Source organism: Balaenoptera acutorostrata, chromosome 7 (assembly GCF_949987535.1).
Source record: "Balaenoptera acutorostrata chromosome 7, mBalAcu1.1, whole genome shotgun sequence".
Classification (NCBI taxonomy): Eukaryota; Metazoa; Chordata; class Mammalia; order Artiodactyla; family Balaenopteridae; genus Balaenoptera; species Balaenoptera acutorostrata.
The window spans coordinates 33790763-33809904 of NC_080070.1; the positions used below are offsets into that span (position 1 = coordinate 33790763).

Here is a 19142-nt window from a genome sequence, read left to right on the forward strand (position 1 = left end):
CTTTCAGGATCTTGAAAACAGCTTTAAATTAGTCCACTCTTTCTACATGAAATGATCACAACTTCTTTTACCTTTCCTAAGAGAATCCGTCTCAAAATATTCCATGTACCCAATCAAATACTGCCCTTCAATCACTGGACATTTCCATAATAAGAATAAGGGGAATTCCATAAAAATACTTTTCCCCAAAAGTATTTCTTACCATACTGAAGATGGAACAAGGGATGTGAAGCGAGACCTACCTTCGTTTTAACCCTGCAATACCGGTGGCTTAGATCACTGAATTCAGGCTCTTTCAGGTGTAAAGGGGATTACGTAGTGCTATGGAAAGACAAGGGTAAAGTGAATAGCACAGAACCTGGCAAGTAGTAGGTGCTCAGTAAAAGCTAGTCCCCCCCTCCCCCCTTTAGTGACGTGAAGGTTATCTGTAACTCAGGGTAGAGTCAGGCACAAATCCAGTTTGAACTAGTACTTAGGATTCAATCTGATCTCTCCACGTACCCATAGACTCATCTTCGGTACAGTCTAACATACTAATGAAAAATAGGCATACGGCATTAGCTAATGTACAAAAGACCTTCAAAATCCTTTGTAATTTGATCTTCTAAAAAACCTCTATTGGAATAAAGAGCAGTATTAGTATTTATTTTTCAGATGACAAAACTGGGCCTCAGAGGGATCAAGTGACTAACACATAGGGTCATACAATCGTGAAGTGCTGGGCTTGGGGGCTCAAACCCATTGCTTTCATCTTTTTGTCCTTATCTACCTTTCCATGTTGTCTCTGTTGAGAATTTCTGAGAAAGATAAACACACAGCATTTCTGTACTGAAAAAAACAAAACAAAACAAAAAACAGCAGCAGCAGCAGTCCTTGGAAGGTAGTTTACTGGTGATATTTTTTTCCCCTTTGTGTGTGTCTTTAATTTTACAAGTTTTCTAAACTGAATATGTATTATTTCTTAATAAAAGGGAAAACCTTGTTTAAATACCAAAAACATAACTTCTAGTCACCATGAGAATGCCCAAAGCTTATTTGGTGGATTTCCAAAATTTCAACTCAAGGCACTGCAAGTTCTAGAGCACTGTTCCTATGTGCTGTTGGACTAAATTTGGGAAAAGCACTGTTTCTGGTATGTAGAAAAGAATAAGACAAAATCCTGACCACAAGAAACTAAATTTTAATCAGGAAGACAAGTGAAATACAGTCGCGAGGCAAGCTCTATGCTAGATGGTATAATAGAAAAATCACCCAAAGGGCCAGTTAGTTGAGGAAAGAAAGGTTGTGTCATAAAAGAGCTGGGTGTTGAAGCTGGAGATAAAGGTTTCCTATGGCTGAGATAGGGAAAACGCTTTCCAGGATGAAGGGACTCCAGACAAAGAAAGATATGAGAGTAGAAAGAACATCAAAGTTGAAGAATGACAAGGGTACTAGGGTAGAGCTCATGACTGAGAATTAATAGGAGCTGAGGCTGCAAATTTGAGTCTCGGCCAGATCTGGAGAACCTCAAATGCCATGCTGAGATATTTGGGTGCTGCTGTGAAGCAATGGGAAGGTATTGAACAATGCAGGAGATGTTAAATACTTAAGTTCCAGTTTTATGTACTGTTAATTTCTCTAGAGTCCACTTTAAAAGAATGATAGATTTCAAACTTCAAATCTTCTGCAATAGGTTTGAATGAATGACTAAAAAATAGACTCACTAGGAAACTTATGAGAAATTTCTACCTCCCTGAATTTTATTTTCAGCTTTACCTATACATATAAGGACTGATACAGACAGTAAGCTTCCTGATGGATAGTAATAAAAAATTAGCATATGGCAACTGTGCTGCTATTTATATTTTTAACATAGTGTTTACATTGTTATTGGCTCATTAGAGGTTCTTAGCTATTGACATCATGTTGACTGAGGCAACATGGAGGCTGGGGCTCTGGACACTGGTTCTAATACTTGAGCATGACCTTGGACAAGTTATCTAACAAGGATTGCTACGGAAAATAAAATATATACACATATGCACCAGGTTTTAAGCAAGCCTAGGAGGTAGGTACCATTACTATCCATATTTTCCATATGAAGAGACTAAAGTCTATATAATAGGGTGGCCGGAGTTAGGAAACAAGTTGAATTTATTTCCTAGCTGAAATTCAAACTTAGCCTCCTGTATTTTACATTTATATATATTTAGATATCCTGTATTTTATATGTGAGAAGTTTGGAGGGCAAAGGATCCAGAGTTTCTAGTTCTGTGCTCTGCCCAATCCAGCACCCCTCAAGGTCAGTGCTGTGGAGCGCCGGGCCTGCCCCTGAGCTCGGCCCACTGGGGCACCAGCACAAAGCAGATACTTCCAAGTTCTGACTACAGGAAATACCTCCAAAGTCAACACAAATGGATATTGTACAAGATGTAAGCATAGCCTTACAGGCAAGTAAATCTTGGGCCTAATAAAGACTTCCAAGAATAGATCCTATAATGCCACTTAAGATAAATAATACATAATGGGTCTGAACCAAGAGAACTGGGTGTGATGAAAAAGAAATCACTCTCGAAAAGTAAGAAATATCAACAGAAAAGAAAGTGATAAAACTGAACTGAATTACAGAGCCAGACTGCTTTAACCTCCTGTATATCCTCATCAACGTTGAGCATCTTTTTGAAGCACAACTTTCACTTAGTACAGATTTATGTTCTGACTGGCCATCTCTGTTCATAAAATGAAATGCATTCTGAAAAATTAGATCAGTTCTGCCAGCCTCACCTCTCTCTTGTTGGACCCAAAGATAGAATGTTTTTGATACTGTCAATCTTTTACCATGCATGAATCAAAAACTAACCATAATTAAAGTCCCAAAGCAGAGAAAACTGTTAACAAAATTGTTACAGTTCCAGGTAAAGTTCTATTATTCATAGAAAATGTTTTTTAGACTGGCCTCATTAGTCAATAAGAATTATTATATATATGGTTAGTCAACGGTAATGTTCTTGAATTCCACAAATAAGTTCCACACCTTATATTTCCTAGCTAAGCCCACCCAGTCACTGTTTTTAAACAATAACAGTGCTCAAGAAATCACAATGTCTTATTTAAGTTAATAAATGATTGCATAAGCAAATCAACTGCACAGTTTGCTAATAAATATTCCTTGTTTTCCTAGTTCCAGAGCATGTATGTTTGAAAGATTTGTTGGTCTGGTTTTCAGTAACTCTTAGAGATGTGGACCTGTCAAAGGGATTTAATTGTTAATAAATATACTTGGCTTTAAGCCAGCATCTGAAAATTAAATAATATGTTTTTAATGTGTGTTTCCCTCAGGAAAACTGATATCGGACCAGAAATATGGTAGTTGCTTTGTGGCATACACCCAACTAAAAAGTGAAGTACTAACACTTCTTCAAATGCTCAAGTTAAACTAAATACTTTAGTTGAAACATAGCATATAAAGACCTAAAATAAATTCTAAGCAGGATTTCTAAGGCAAGGTCAGTAGTTAAGTTTGCATAGATTTCACATGGTATAAGGTGGATTGCTCTTTTTCTTTTTTTTTAAATTTTATTTATTTATTTATTTATGGCTGTGTTGGGTCTTCGTTTCTGTGCGAGGGCTTTCTCCAACTGCGGCAAGCGGGGGCCACTCTTCATCGTGGAGCACGGGCCTCTCACTATCGCGGCCTCTCTTGTTGCAGAGCACAGGCTCCAGACACGCAGGCTCAGTAATCGTGGCTCACGGGCCTAGTTGCTCCGCGGCATGTGGGATCTTCCCAGACCAGGGCTTGAACCCGTGTTCCCTGCATTGGCAGGCAGATTCTCAACCACTGTGCCACCAGGGAAGCCCTGCCCTTTTTCTGATAGGGAGAGAATCAGTATAGCAGGACACAGGGGTCATAAACTTAGCAAAATGCAGGTACTTACAAAAAAAATTCTCATGATCTGCAAAGAAGTCTTATAAAGACACCCTGGCGTTGCTTGGGCTCAGTCTCCAAAAAGCCTGAGTTAAGAGACTAAAATTTCACTCTCCTTGGGAGAAGTTCATCTTATTAAAACTGTCAAAATAATTCTTTGTGGACTAATTTGATGTGCAAACACTAAATGTAAAAACTTTTGTAGAACCCATCCACTGAAACCAGAGACCATGAACCCCCCAGAAGTTCATGAGAAAGGCTGGCAGAGTGATTTAAGGTGTCAACCTGGTGTCAGACAGGTTTGGGGTACATCCTGCCTCAGCTACATTGCCTGTGAGACCTAGGGCAAGGTCCTCAGGGTCTAGGTATCTCAATATCCTCATCTGTAAAATGGGGATGAAAATAGTATATGCCTTATATGCTTGTGTGGATTAAATAAAAGTGCTTAAATCAAGTGCTCAGCATGGCTTAACATATGGTAAGATCCTAATGAATGCTATGCCTTGTTATTATGCTCTGACCTTTAGTTGGGATAAATATAAAATAGAATTGTTCTAGCTTGCACAATGCATGTATTTCCTTCTTCCATGCCCCCCCCTTTTATTTTTTAAAACAGTCAGACTTTTGTTTCTGTGGTATAGAATATTAATATTTATAAGTTTCTTAAATTCTAAGAGTAGAAAATAGCCTCTGCAGATCTGAAGGCTTAAAGTGCTCAAAATCAAAGATTTAAGGGCCATCAAAAATCTACTAAGATTTTAGCACTGACAGAACAATGAGCTTACTGAAGATTTTTTATTGAGAAAAGTTTTATATTAAGCTAAAAATGGTTTCTCTGAGGCTAAATGCCAAAAGAATACTCCTGTCCTTAGCAGTCACATTCATTCATCTTTTTAAAAGTAGTGAACTTCCCTGGTGGCACAGTGGTTAAGAATCCATCTGCCAATGCAGGGAACCTGGGTTCAACCCCTGGTCCAGAAAGATCCCACATGCCGTGGAGCAACTAAGCCCGTGCACCACAACTACTGAGCCTGTGCTCTAGAGCCCGTGCTCCACAACAAGAGAAGCCACTGCAATGAGAAGCCTGCATATACTGCAACAAAGAGTAGCTCTCGCTCGCCGCAACTAGAGAAAGCCCGTGCGCAGCAACGAAGACCCAACACCGCCAAAAATAAATTAAATAAATAATTTAAAAAATAAAAAAATAAAAGTAGTCATGTCAAGTGAGCAAAGGTTTAGTGATGAGATGCCACAGAGTAAACACTGGTGGGATTAAGCAAATAGTGAGGGGAGGTGGTTGATGAGGAATTGCGCTGGGTGCCTGGGGGATATAAAAAGCCATGAGGGCTGTGAGAATTTACAAAGAGGGGCCTAAGAAGTAGGTTGAAAATGGAACCTTGACAGCAGTCCGCATCAAGAATCAAAGAAGGAAGTGGTACCAGAGAGCCTTTAGAAAAGATTTGAGACCAAGTGGGAAACGGGACCTAAATGTGTCATGGGCTGAGGCCTGTTTCTGGAAGAAGCTTTCAGCATCACACATTGGAGAGAGACAGCAAGTCACTGTAATCGATTCTTTTTTGAGTTCTTTCTGTTATAAAAACAATACTCACACAAACAAAAGTAACAAACTGAGCAGTGCAGAAGTGTGTCTCATAAAATGAGAACATTTCCTCCCCTCACAATCCTTGTCTCCTTCCAGAACATTTCAAAGTGCAATCGGACTCAAGGCTGTGGACAGAACATATACTATTTCACCTCTTCCTTCCTCCCTCAGACCTCATTAAAATTATAGTAATGGAATATAAATGGCTTAAATCAACAATAAAGAGAATAGTCAAAGAAATGAGAGAACTCAACACATTTCTGGAAAGTGGAAAGGGAATGAAGAAATCGTAACATAAAGCAGGATGGAGAAGCCTCAGCCTAGAAGAATAAAAGCAGATGGGGGGGGGGAACAAAAGCAGATGAGGAATGTGGAAACCAAGATACCCTGAGAAAATTTCAGATACAAATGAGCACTGGAGAGAAGCACAGGGCTGAAAATTGAGATTAACTGAAAAACCCATTGGTGGCATAAAGAACCCCATCCCCTCCCCTTCACCCCGAAGCAGAACTCCTGGAAGTCTAGTGTCAAACCTTCTAGGCTTTCTGCAGTTAGAGTCTCCAGAACAGCCAGTGTCCTACCTACTCATTAGAAAGCAAACCTCTGGTCCACAAGCCCCATCATATAACCAGAGTTCCTAAATACTTTTTTATGACTTCACTCTTAAATATGAAGAGACTGTCCAAGAATTAACATATATTTGATTAAATTCAGAAGCGTAAAAGAAAGCAAACAAACAAAAAAGCAGTAAGTCAGGCAGGGATGAGAAGAAAATTTTTTAAAAGCCAAGAAGATCCAAGAAGATATTTATATCCATGAACAACAAGAATGGATGCTTTGAAAAAGTGACAATTAGAGAACAAGAGAGAACTTGGAAGAGAAAGCCAAAGAGAAGGAACCCAGGCACATAAGCCCTGCTCCTTCTTCTAAACTCACCAGTTGGATAAGTCAGTTGTCCTACCCTGGGGAGAAATGAGTAAGGGGATGGAGAGAGCCAGGAGTGTTAGTCTAATGGAATTTATTCCTCAAGAAGCCAGGAAGAAAGTATTAAAACTATAAAAGAGAAAATATGAGACATGGAGGATTGAGTCAGGAGGTTCAGCAACTTGACTAATTAGAATGCCATAAAGAGACTGAAAAAGTGTGTGTGTGTGGGGGGGAGGGTGGAATATTAAGAGAAAACTCTCAGTGCTGAAGTTTCTAGATCAAAAGGGCCCACTGAGGGCTGAGCAGGACTAATTTTTTAAAAATCCTAAATATATCATTGTGGTATTTCAGAACACCAAGGATAAGGGAAGGTTTCTAGAACCTTTCATGTAGGGGGTGGGGGTGGGAAAGTGAAATGAAAACAATAATCAGTTGCCAGAGAATCAGCCAGACATCAGATTTCCCATCTGTAACACTAGAGGCCAAAGCCTGTGAAGCAATAACTTCAGTTTTGAGGGAAAATTATTTTCAACCCAGAATTTTATAACCAGCCAAACTATTAGCCAAGTGTGAAGGCTCAGTAAAGACATCTTAACACACAAGATTCAGAAAATGCATCCCCCATGCGCCTTGAAGGAGTTACTCAAGAAGGGGCTGCAGCAAAGAGAAGGAATGAACCAAAAAAAGAGAAAACATGGCATCTGGCAGAGCAGAGTGTCCACCTAGGAGGGCATGATCCCAGCTGCGTCCAGATGGGACTAAGAAGATGCAGGACCATGGAACCCCCAGGAAACGAGGGGAAGTAATGGAACAGGTGGAATGAGCCTGAGAGTGGAAGACGTTAGGTCACAGTAAACGCACTTGGTAGCAAGTAAAGTGAGAAAAAGCCAAACTTCACTCCAGCAACATTCTTCTTCAGCACAGAGGCTATGCTATTGGATCAGAGATTATAAAATGCAGTCCTTGGTTATGCAGTTAACTGTTTGACATCCATATTTACTGTTTTGAGTTTTTAGATTCAACATCTAGACATACCATGAAAGACTTAACTATTGTTACAGAATTTTAATGCTCTCGTGTTTGTCACCACAAAAGGACAGGCCCTGTACTTAATAAATGAATGAATGAATGAATAAAATCAATGTCATGAAAGACAAAGAAAGGCTGAGGAGCTGTTCCAGACTATGAGAGACATGACAACTAAGTGCAACACGTGATCCTGGGCTGGATCCTGGACCAGAGAAAACAATAGCTCTTAGAAGAAGGAGGAGGAGGAGGAGAGGAAGGATGAGAAAGAAGGGGAGGAGAAGGAGCGAGCTTGCCGGGGGGTGGGGGGGTGGGGGGGCGCGGGAGCAGACATTATTGGGACAACTGGCAAAATTTGAAGAAGGTATGTAGATTATAGTATTGTACCAAAGATGTTAAATTTCCTGATTTTGATAATAGTATTGTGGTTAAGAGATGCCATGTCTACAATTTACTCTCACACATAAGATAAGAAATTTATGTATCTAGACTATTTTCTCTCTGTGCATGTGTGTGTGTGTGCGTGTGTGGAAAATGACAAACCAAATAGGGCAAAATACTTAGTAATTGGCAAATCTGAGTGAAGAGTTCATTGTACTATTCTTGCAACATTTCTGTAAGTTTGAAATCATTTCAAAACGAAAAGTAAAAACAGCAAAATCTATTAGTAATCCTAAAAAAGAAAGAAAGAAAGAAAAGGACAGGCCCTGCTGACGGAGACTGGGGAGAAGAAGGGGGGGAGGAAGGAGGGGCTGCAAATATCCTCGTCTCATAAGAAAGAGCACCAGTAACTTTTGGAAGTAGAAGAGGTATAAGGGTGCTCCTCGAAGTTGGAGAGATCGTCAGAACCAACCGTTACAGAACCATGCTGGGAGCTGAGGTGAGGGAAATGAGGTGTGAATTACGTTCTCACCCCCCATAAGAAGAAGTCTATCAGGAACTATCTAATGTTGACCGATACGTAAACAGAGCGACTGGCAGAGGTGCCGGACTCAGCTGTGCCGACCGTGCGTGGCGCCCCTCTCCAGAGGGCTCCGTTCACTGCGCTGTCACTGCAGATTTGTTTAGTTATGAAGAGAATTTTCTGGTGGATGTCCGTACAGTATCTGGAGGATGGCATGTCTTCCTCTGTTTCTCACAAAGCTGGCGGTCAGCTAGCACAGAACTGCTCGTATAGACATTTGGGGAACCACCACAAGGGCAGAAGGCATTAAAAGTCACCGCTCTGGGGCCGTGCCGTGCAGACCGGGAGGGGAGATAAGAGGAGAGGGTACAGCACAGGGCTATTGCTTTTCACTCTCTTTTCTGGACTATTTGATTTTTTCAAATCATGCGCACACAGTTCTTTAATTTTAAAATTTGAAAGTAATAATTAAAAACAAACACAAAAAAGCCCCAGACTGGCAGCGCCTGGGATGTATGTCTTCAGGTCCCCCCCCCACCCCCACGACCGCTTCGTTCGCTCATTTCCTTTAAGGTGCAAATAAAAGGTCTGCGGCCTGCGGCGGAAGCCCACCAGCCCCTCAGCCAGCGCCTCCCGAGACCCCGGGGGAGCGGCCCTCCGGGCAGGACCCTCCACTACAACCTGTCTGAGAGCGCTTGGCTTTTACTCCACTGGTCGCCATCTTTCGTGCCCTCCAAAGCAGCACTAGCGCAAACTGCTGCTTGTGGGAAATTTTCCCTGGAGGTCAGAACATTTTGGAGACATAGGGTAGGACACAACTTCTAATTCAGTCATCAGATATCCCAGCTCCTAGGACCTAAGTCCTAAGACCGACCCCTCCACGGGAATTTCTCACCTGCTCCGGCCCTCCGTGGGCCCCGGACTCTGGCCGTGGTGCGCAGGCTCTTTCCTTCCTCCGCTGCTTTCCCGGGTGTGGACTTGATTCTCAGCCTGGCTGCGTATTAGAAGCACCTGAGACCGGAAGTACCATCAAGGCTGGGCCCCACCCCCAGGGCAGGTTCTGGTATATTCAGCTCCGGGAGAGGCCAGGGTCTCTGTGACGGAAAGGGTCCCCAGGTGATTTTAATGTGTATCCAGAAGGAGAACCCCTGCTCTTCTCTCTCTAGGTGCCAGAGAACAATCCCCAAATTCCTGGGGGTTTTTTTGTTTTTTTTAACTCTTTCCAGATCAAGCAGCCCCTCAAACGGCAGCCAGATTGTAAATGAACATTCTTTCCCTTCCTTCTTCTCTGTGTATGCACACATACGCAGGCCTTTAAAAAGTGGATCATACCACATATACTGTTCTGCATTTTGCTTTTCATCTGACATCCTTTTATATTGTAAGAATGATCTACATCATTAATCAAAGACCACGTCATATTCCTTTATTAAGCACATACCATAATTTGCTTAACCCTTGTCCTGTTGATGTCATTTGGTTTTTTCCTAATATTTTGCTATTGCTAATTATGCTGCAGCGAACATCCATGTGGGTATGCATCCTTCAAAACTTGTGCAGATATTTCCAGAGTGTAATCACAAGGTCAGAGGCTACCGTACATTCTCACCAACAGTTTGTTATAGCACCTCCTTTCCATACTCTTACCAACACCAAATATTATCAAATTATCAAGCTTTTTACTATTTGCTAACCTGCTAGGCAAAGGAAAAAAAGGTGTTACATTGCTTCAGTTTGCGTTTCTCTGACTACTAGTGAAGTTGAACATCTTTTTGTCTCTTTGTTAGTACTTTGTATTTCTCCTGTGAATGGCCTGTTTCATAGATTTTTGATGACAATTAGTTTGGAAGATGCAATGTAATTCCTCCCCATATCTCTCTCTACTTCTTTTCTGTCCCATTATAATAGGTCTCTAATATTATTCATTTAATTCTTGATTTATTCAAAAGGATAGAGGGAAGCAGAGTATGCACAATTCAAAAGCTGAGAAAAACACAGTGCAATTTATATAAAGATTTTAAATGTGTTTTTAGAAAGAGCATGGATCTGGGAGTGAGACATATCTGATTCACATCCTAGTCTGCCTCTGTCTAGCTGGGTGACTCTGGGGAATTTTACTTTCCTCACTGATCCCGGGTTTCGTGGGAAAAATAACCCGCTGTGCCTAATCATGGTAATTAGGTAAGATAATGGGCGGAGCCTGGCACATAGTGCAGTACTCAATATGTGGTACGTATTATGATAATGTTATTACAACATTTGAATATTGGAATTCTTCCAGACTAGGCAACCTTATTGTGAGCTTCTCCATCCCACTTCTTACTCTTACCTCAACTACTGTCTAAGTCAGGCCGCCTAGGCTTAGGTCCCTTCCCTCTGCTTCGCTGATGCAGTGGGGTATTGCCCTCTTCAAGGTTAAGGGTTTGAATTTCAAGTCTGTAAACCTGCGACATAGAAGAGGTGGAGGTAGCACCCAGGTGTGATTGAGCACTTCCCAGACTGTGTGTTAGGAATGGGGCCTGGAGATGCAAGCAAACCCAGTACCAGAGAAGGTGTCTCACTTTCCCCCTTGGTTAATTGTCAAGCCCGTGATTAATCCACAATCAAGAACTGACCTAGAGTCTGTCGTACAGAGTGAAGTAAGTCAGAAAGAGAAAAACAAATACTGTATGCTAACACATATATATGGAATCTAAAACAAGCAAACAAAATGGTTCTGAAGAACCTAGGGGCAGGACAGGAATAAAGATGCAGACGTAGAGAATGGACTTGAGGACACGGGGAGGGGGAAGGGTAAGCTGGGACAAAGTGAGAGAGTGGCATGGACTAATATATACACTACCAAATGTAAAATAGATAGCTAGTGGGAAGCAGCCGCACAGCACAGGGAGATCAGCTCAGTACTTTGCGACCACCAAGAGGGGTGGGATAGGGAGGGTGGGAGGGAGATGCAAGAGGGAGGGTATATGGGGATATATGTATACATATAGCTGATTCACTTTGTTATAAAGCAGAAACTAACACACCATTGTAAAGCAATTATACTCCAATAAAGATGTTTAAAAAAAAACAAAAAAAAGAACTGACCATGGTTCCAGTGGAAATACTTTCGGTTATAAGTAACAGACCCCGGGGACACTAAATAATGAGGAAAACTTAATATCTTGGATGACGAGAAGTCTGGAGGCAGGGCAGGGCCACAGTGGGTTCATTCAAGCAGTTCAGCAACACCCTCCAGAACCCAGTTCTTCTGTCCTTCCAGACTGCCGTCTGCAGCTTGTTGCTTGTCCTGCATTGGCTGCCTCGTGTCCCAAGGGGGCTGCTGCAGAAAGCTGCATCCAGAGACAGGGAAAAGGACTGTCTCCCCTTTTAAAGAGTGAAGAAACCTTTCTTACAAGCCTCCCAACAGATTATTCCTAACATCATATTGGCCCAAATTGAATCACCACATGCCCTCTGCCAAAAAAAATCAGTGGCAATTAGTATTATTGATTTGAGCTGCTCCGGGTCAGAGAGAAGATGGGCCACTCCTGAAGCACGTGGCTGCCCAACACCTGAACAGAAGTTAGCGAGGAAGAGGGAAGCGGCTGCTGCCACTCGACAGTCAATGATGATGATGATCAACAGGGTGTACCACGGCCACTGCCGTGTGTATTTATAAGGACTCACAAGGTGTATTTTAAATTAATATGCAAACCCTTCAGTTAATCAAATAATTAATATGCAAACCCTTCCATTTGCATATTTTAAATTAATATGCAAACCCTTCAGTTACCAAGTTCGAACTTTGCAACCTGGAAACTTAGTATTACAAAGAAAGGGAAGTAATATTTCCTGTTATTTTTAAATCTAGGGGTATTACTTATGAGCAAATAACCCAGCTTTTAAAGGAATAAGCTTTGAAGAATGAGCATTCATAGTCAATTCCCAAGTGCTTGGCATGGAGTGAGTTCTGCGTAGCTCCATCGAGATCTTAGGACAGAGGGCTCCCGGACAGGTGACCCAAATGGGGCAGACTGGGGGAGCCAAGACGGCCCTCCTAGGGGTGTTTCTCTGGCAGAGGCCTGCTGTCCAAGTCACCCGGTGAGCCTCATACCAAACACCTGGAATATAAAGATAGGGAGGCAGGGTGGGGGCCGTATGGGGAGTGTAGTTCCAGAAAAGGAGTTCATTCTAAGAAATCCTTTGAAGATGCCCAGATCCCTGGGACCTGGGAGACCAAACTAATGCCGTTTCTCCCTCTTCCTTCTCTGTCCTTCCCTCCAAAGCTGGCTCATCCTGAAGAGGACAGATTTCAAATGTAACAGGGCACAGTCCTCCATGAGGGGCAAAGCGGGAAACGTGTGGTGCCAAGGCCCGAGCTGGGACGGGGATGAGTGAAGGCACAACTGCGGAGCTGCCATGCTGTCTTGGCTCCTTTTAGAATGCTTTTGTGGGTCTGACCTTCTGGAGTGATGAACATTTCTGCACCCGTAGTCCTATTGATACTACAGCCTTGTTCAGAGACTGAGTCTGTGGAAGAGGACAAACCAGGGCAGAGTTACCTGGGGTGAGGCCCCACGGAGGGAGAGGCAGCCTGGAACACTGGTTTCTGTGGAGTGGGGTGGGGGGTGAGCTAGGGCGCTGCAGGGAGCGCCACCTGGGCTGCGTTCTGGAGCCATCCGCCCGTACCCCATACCTAGACCAATTATACCAGGACCTTAGGGAGTGGGCTGAGCAGGGTTCAAACGACCACCTCCAAGTTCTTAGAAATAGGTCTCTCAATGCGTTACCCTAAGAATTTTGTTCCTAGTACCACCTTGAATAATGTCATCAAGGGGTTTCATTCCCCTTCTGCCTGTGCCCCCGCACCCTAGATACCCTCTGTCTTGGACATGCAAATGGAGAAGATGGGGACCCTCAAAAGGCAGGTTTCTCCTCCTCTGCTCCATGACTGAGCTGAGGACCAAAGGCTCAGACTTGAGATCTCCAAGGCCCGTCTCTCCCACTGCCTTTCTGAGTGTCACTGTGCTTTTGGTATCTGATGAGGGAGCCCCTAATCATCCCACTTGCCTCTGCTTCCTCTCTACGAAAGAACAGAGCGAGCCCAGCCCTGTCTGCTAAGCTGAATAACTTGGCCAAAGTTGAGTGATAATCTCCCAAATTTAATGTCACCCTGAGGGTCACCAACTGACTTGCCAGTGTACCCTGACTCTGTCCTATACCAGCTGTGTAACCTTGGACGAGTGCTTTAACCTCTGTAAGTCTTGTTCCTCAATCACTGCAAAATAAATACTGTAGCACAGGATTGTTGTGAAGATCAGGGTCATCAAGATAGAGTCCAGAAAGCATTATCACAATGCCCAGAACATGGAAAGCACCTCAGAAATAGGAACAATCACTATTATTGTTTTATTGAAAGAAAACGGGCTTAGCGATTACTTTGTTAATTTGAGTAACAGTATACATTTCCAATATATTGATAGTAAAGCTATATTTTTTTTTAGAAAATACTCTAATTCATTCCCTCATTCTTCAAGCTGGCCTCATACCCCAGTAAATTCAAATTAGTGGGGCTTTTGTTATCCCCCTAGGGAAGCTCGTTCGCAGTCAGGCGCTGCCCCCAGCCACCTGCTGCAGTGTGGTATGGCTGAAGAGACCAGCAAATGACCCCAACATCTCCCAGTCCTGAGCCCCAGGCTCCTGGGTCTTTGGTCACTTCTTTTTTTTCCCTTTTAAAAAAAATTTATTTGATTGAAGTATAGTTGATTTGCAATGTTGTGTTAATTTCTACTGTGCAGCAAAGTGATTCAGTTATACATATATATACATTCTTTTTCACATCCTTCACGTGTACGTGCTGGAGTCTGCCTCCACTGAACTTGCCCGTCTTCTCCCACAGGCTGTAAAGCGGTTCTTGAAACAGGAGTGCAAGTGTCATGGCGTGAGCGGCTCATGTACCTTGAGGACCTGCTGGCTGGCCATGGCTGACTTCAGAAAAACGGGCGACTATCTCTGGAGGAAGTACAACGGAGCCATCCAAGTTGTAATGAACCAGGATGGCACTGGTTTCACTGTGGCTAACAAGAGGTTTAAAAAGCCGACGAAAAATGACCTCGTGTATTTTGAGAATTCTCCAGACTACTGTATCCGGGACCGAGATGCAGGTAAGTTCAAAACACTTTATTCACAGCACCTAATTCTTCCAACAATCAGCACTCTGCAATTTAAGTGCAGAGTTAAAATTTAAATGCAAAGTTCTGTATTTTCCGCCTGCCAATCCTATAAGCGCAGTCTGCTGCCTTCAGGTTCAATGCTCAGGTTCTTTATAATTCATATTTAAAGTGCACAGAGAGCTCTCCTAAGCACCTGGAGAAACCAGTTGATAATGTGCAGATTCTGGAGAAATGGGAACCCAACAAGAATGCACATGGCAAAAAGTCAACGTATGCAGATTAGCAAAATTCTTCAGCCTGGACAGAACTCTAATTCGTGGGTTAATGTCCATATGTAGAGAAACACAGCATCTTTCCTGTGATCCTGAGGCTGAGAGGAGGACAGCTTTGCGGTCTATCTGCTGCCCCTTTAAATCCCACCTCTGTGACTGTGGAGAGGGTCCCAGGGATTTACAGTTAGCCTGTTCTGAAATCCTCCATACTTCACACTCCCTTGCTCCTTCCACAATGCTCAGAAGTTGCCAAATACTTGAAAGCAAGAATTCATCCCCACTGGCTCAGCTGTCGGTGAGCAGTGGAAGAGGGCTGCGTAAGAGGCAGTTCATTTATTAAAGCCACACCCTTCCCTTGACGACGGCACCTTCTCTGTCCTGAACTCACTCAACGAGCAGCTCCGTCAGCCTTAGCACAGCTGTTGCCACCTGTGGGTTTTATACACGTGCTTTCCTCCACCTCTTGCCCCTCCCGGTCAGCACTGAACTCCTTGCTTAGTACCGTCTATGCAAAGACTCTGGTACAAAATAAGAATGAGTACAAGTCTCAGTGGAGAGGAGGTGATGGAGAGCCCACAGCCAACTTGGCTGAAGCCAACTTTTCAGACTTAGTAGAAAGCAAGGGAATTTATTACCAGGAAAAACATCCTCGAATTCAAGTTCTGAGTTTGTTTTTCATTCCAAAGTAATTGCAAAGGAAACAGTAAAACAGTGCAGACGTCAGCAGCTCCTATCACAGGTCTGACCAAGAGGCATGATTACCAGGGAATGTCACAAGAAGTCCAAAGCCTCTTCTTTGTCCCCGAGTGGTTGAATTTCCTTCATGGTTTGATGAGCTGATTCTTTGCAGCACTGGAGCAAGTTTGTACATGCAGCCTCTGGATTAATAACTGCTGAGCGAAAGGGCCAGATGCTGTGCCCTGCTGCATTCCTCACATGCTTTGCGACCTCTAACAAGTCATCCTACCTGTCAGGCCAAAGTTTCGCCGAGTCCCCAAGAAACCTGTGCGTTGGTACAGGAGGGTCCCGGAGGTCTGGGTCCCTCTCTGCCATTAACTAGCTGCTTAACCTCAGGCTACTCAGACGGGCATGGGGCTGATGACATCAGGATCATTTTAGGAACTATGCACTGACTCCTGTGTGCCAGGTACTGGGTTGAGACCATTGCACACATGGTCTTATTTAATCCTTAGCGCCTCCCTATGACATCAGTGCATTGGAACTGATTACTGAAAAAAAAAAAAAAAAGACTAAGAAGAGGGTGGCTCCTGGTTGATCAACACCAACCAAGAACCAAATTCACATCTTATTTTTTGAGATCAGATAAGCACCCTGGATATCATCATCCCTATTGTACAGATGAGAAAAGTGAATGACCAGCTCAAGATCTCATTGGTCTTGGAGGGGACGGGTGTCCAGCTGTCTGACCCCACAGTCTGTGCTCCTAACCTTAACACTGCAAATTGTCCTTACCTTTCTCCCAGGGCATGTATTATGTGAAAGGCCTGGTGAAGCAGAAACCTCATTTTAAACATAAGAGGACCTGCTTCCTCGGGACACCTTGTCTGGTTTTTTGGATTGAAGCAGTTTGCACAGTGAAGCAAATGGTTATGCTTGATGAACATTTAACTGCTTCATAGATGGTCATTGAAATAAAGACCTTACTTTCTCTTCCCCACAAAGGAGATTTGGAATCAAACCCCTGCTGCCTCTTCAGGATACTAAGTTATTCCTGCACACTTTGCTTTTTCTACTGCCTGTATTAGAACACAATTCTGTTTCTCGATCCTAAAATAGCAGACATATCTGCAGCACCTGCCACGTGTTAGGGCTTGATCTACATTCTCTCACTGAGTAAGGTGGGTATGTTATTATCCCACTTCCTGGGAGGGGCAACTGAGGCTCTGACAGGCAGGCTATGGATTTTGCCCAAGGGCTCTTGATGGGCACGAGGCAGAGCAGGGACTTGAGCCCGAGTCTCCGCACGCTTGTAACCATTTTACTCTGCCTCCCAATGCACCAGCCACTGGGCACACTGCTGCAGGTGCAGGCTTTCTGAGGGAGGCTATATAATTTACCCCCTCTCCTAATTTATTTCTGCTCTATTTTAGGCTTATTTTAGCTTCTCTGATTTAAAAAGATGTGAATTGGGCTCTGGGTTGGTGTTGATTAACCAGGAGCCACCTTATTATTTTTTAAGTAGCCAGTTCCATTGTTTTAGATCAGATTTCCAATAAGATGCCTAGGTTAGTCATAAATTGTCTGAACTACACTTAATGCCTTTTTTTTTCTGCCTAGAAAAATGCCAGAGTCATCCATGAAAACTTGCAATATTTCTTTTGAATTCTCTTGACCATTGGATGATTATTTTAGTGAAAATATGATTCAGGGCATTTGATATCATGTAGAGAAAAGTTTGGATTGCTGACAGTATTTTTTTCATTGTTCATATTTGGACAAATAACACATACAAATAGCACACGTATGAGATGCAGATTTTCCCTGAGACAGCCTCCTTCAGCTCGCATAGCTGCCAAGGGCCTTGTGCTGGTCTGTGTAAAGACGAGGCTTTCTCCTGGCCACTTTCTACTGGAAATTTCTGTAGTATGCAGTCTAGCAAGTCAGTCAGAGTGTGTGGTTCGGAATCTTCCTGGAGTAGCTCATAACTTCTGATTGTAGAGGCAGGGAGATGTGACAGAGTCTGGGACCTGTGAGAAGGGGAGATTCCTGAGCCCAACTCAGTGGCATTCCTTCTCCGGGCTCTGCACCCTTGTTTGGGTCAGTGCTAACATCCTCTGGTGTATGTTAAAGAAGCACTCACAGTTAATGAGTCAGGACATCACTGAGGGTCTCTCCCCTCACTAGGATGACACAACATCAGGAAGGACCTGTTTTCTGGTAAATGGAATACGTTCAAGATGGTTTACCATCAGAGGTATCCCAGGCTCTAAGATAAGTCAGAAGTTTGCAGTAAAATTTAAATCAAATAACATATATATATATTCACTTGCTCTATTAAAATCGATATTAACTTTTCCCTAGATTACACCTCAAACTACCCACTCTGCTGTGTTGTGGTTATTTTGTTTTAATCTTGCTTTTTTTAATAAAAAAATATCATGACATTTAATATTCAACTGATTGGGCACCTTCTCCTTGTCAGCACTTGGAAAAGCAGTGGTGGTAAGCAGGTTGAATATTGTCAAGTAATAGATATTTGGAATTGGCAGACTTTAGTCTTGCTGGTCAGCACCTGCTGCCTGTTCAAATTCGCTCATAATCTGACTGAAGTAAGACGGCTTGTTTGTCATTTCCATTTGTGGAGTGGATAAAGTCTGCAGGTCTAGTCCACTATTTTCCAAAGTGGGGGCCTCTTCAGAGACCTATTGAATCAGAATCTCAGGAAAACCCCTGAGATTCTGTATGCTTTTCAAACTCAAGCACATCAAAATTTGAAAAATCCATCATTTAGGTAGGCCATGGTTCCTGATCTTCCCATAAGTATTAGGTAAGAAGAAATCCAGAGAGATTTTTTTTTAAATACCTGATCTCTTACAAAGGAAAGAAAGCTTTTTTATTTGAGGAGCTCTAAATAAATGTCATTCAAAAATATCCCTGCCCTGACTTACCCAGTATAAGAGGGTGTCCTTTCACATTAAGGCCCTGCATTTTCTGGAACCCTCTTTTACTGGGAATAGCACACTGAAATGATCTCGGCCATCAAAGCTTCCATTGGAATTAGCTTGACAGAGATCAGCAAGTCAGCCCTTTAGTGAAGTCCTGAAATAGTGATACCAGGACTAGTGAATTTTGGTGAGAATTACAGAAGGGTGAGTCAAGACCCTAGGGTATTCCTGGGTGACGACAGACCCAGACCTCAGGTGAGGAAAGGTGATGGGAATTTTGGGTGAATTCCTACTGAGAATCAGGCCGTGGGCTACAAGCTTTATGTGTATTTTCTCTGAATCTTCACAGCTGTTACCTCCATTTACAGAGAAGGAAACTGAGCCTCTGAAAAGTTAACTTGCCCAAGATTTCATGGCCTGTAAGTGGTAAACAAAACAAAATAAATAAAGTCAAAACCAAAATCTATACTTTTCTCACCTTACTTCCTGAAATTTGATCGTAGTGACTGGGGGGCTGTGTAATAAAGAGGCAGCACGAGGACACAGAACATAATGGGATGAGGTGCCCACAAAGCAGGGAGGTGGGAGGTGGGGAGACTTCACCAATGTCCAGCTCAGGTTGCCTGGAAGCCCCTTTCAATGACAAGCCCTTCCAGAGTGTTAATGTCTTCAGTTGCTCCTAAGAAATGATAAGCTCAAAACCTGATTAAGGAAGATTTTCTTAT

General features: G+C 42.9%; 1 protein-coding gene across 1 annotated transcript in view; it reads left to right on the top strand.

Annotated features, from left to right (window-relative positions):
* WNT2 (Wnt family member 2) overlaps positions 1-19142 on the top strand; it is a 47298-nt gene that overhangs the window by 11913 nt on the left and 16243 nt on the right. The window contains exon 4 of the mRNA XM_007195126.2: positions 14246-14510. Within this exon, the coding sequence (XP_007195188.1) occupies positions 14246-14510 (265 nt within the window). The remainder of the gene's footprint in view (positions 1-14245; positions 14511-19142) is intronic.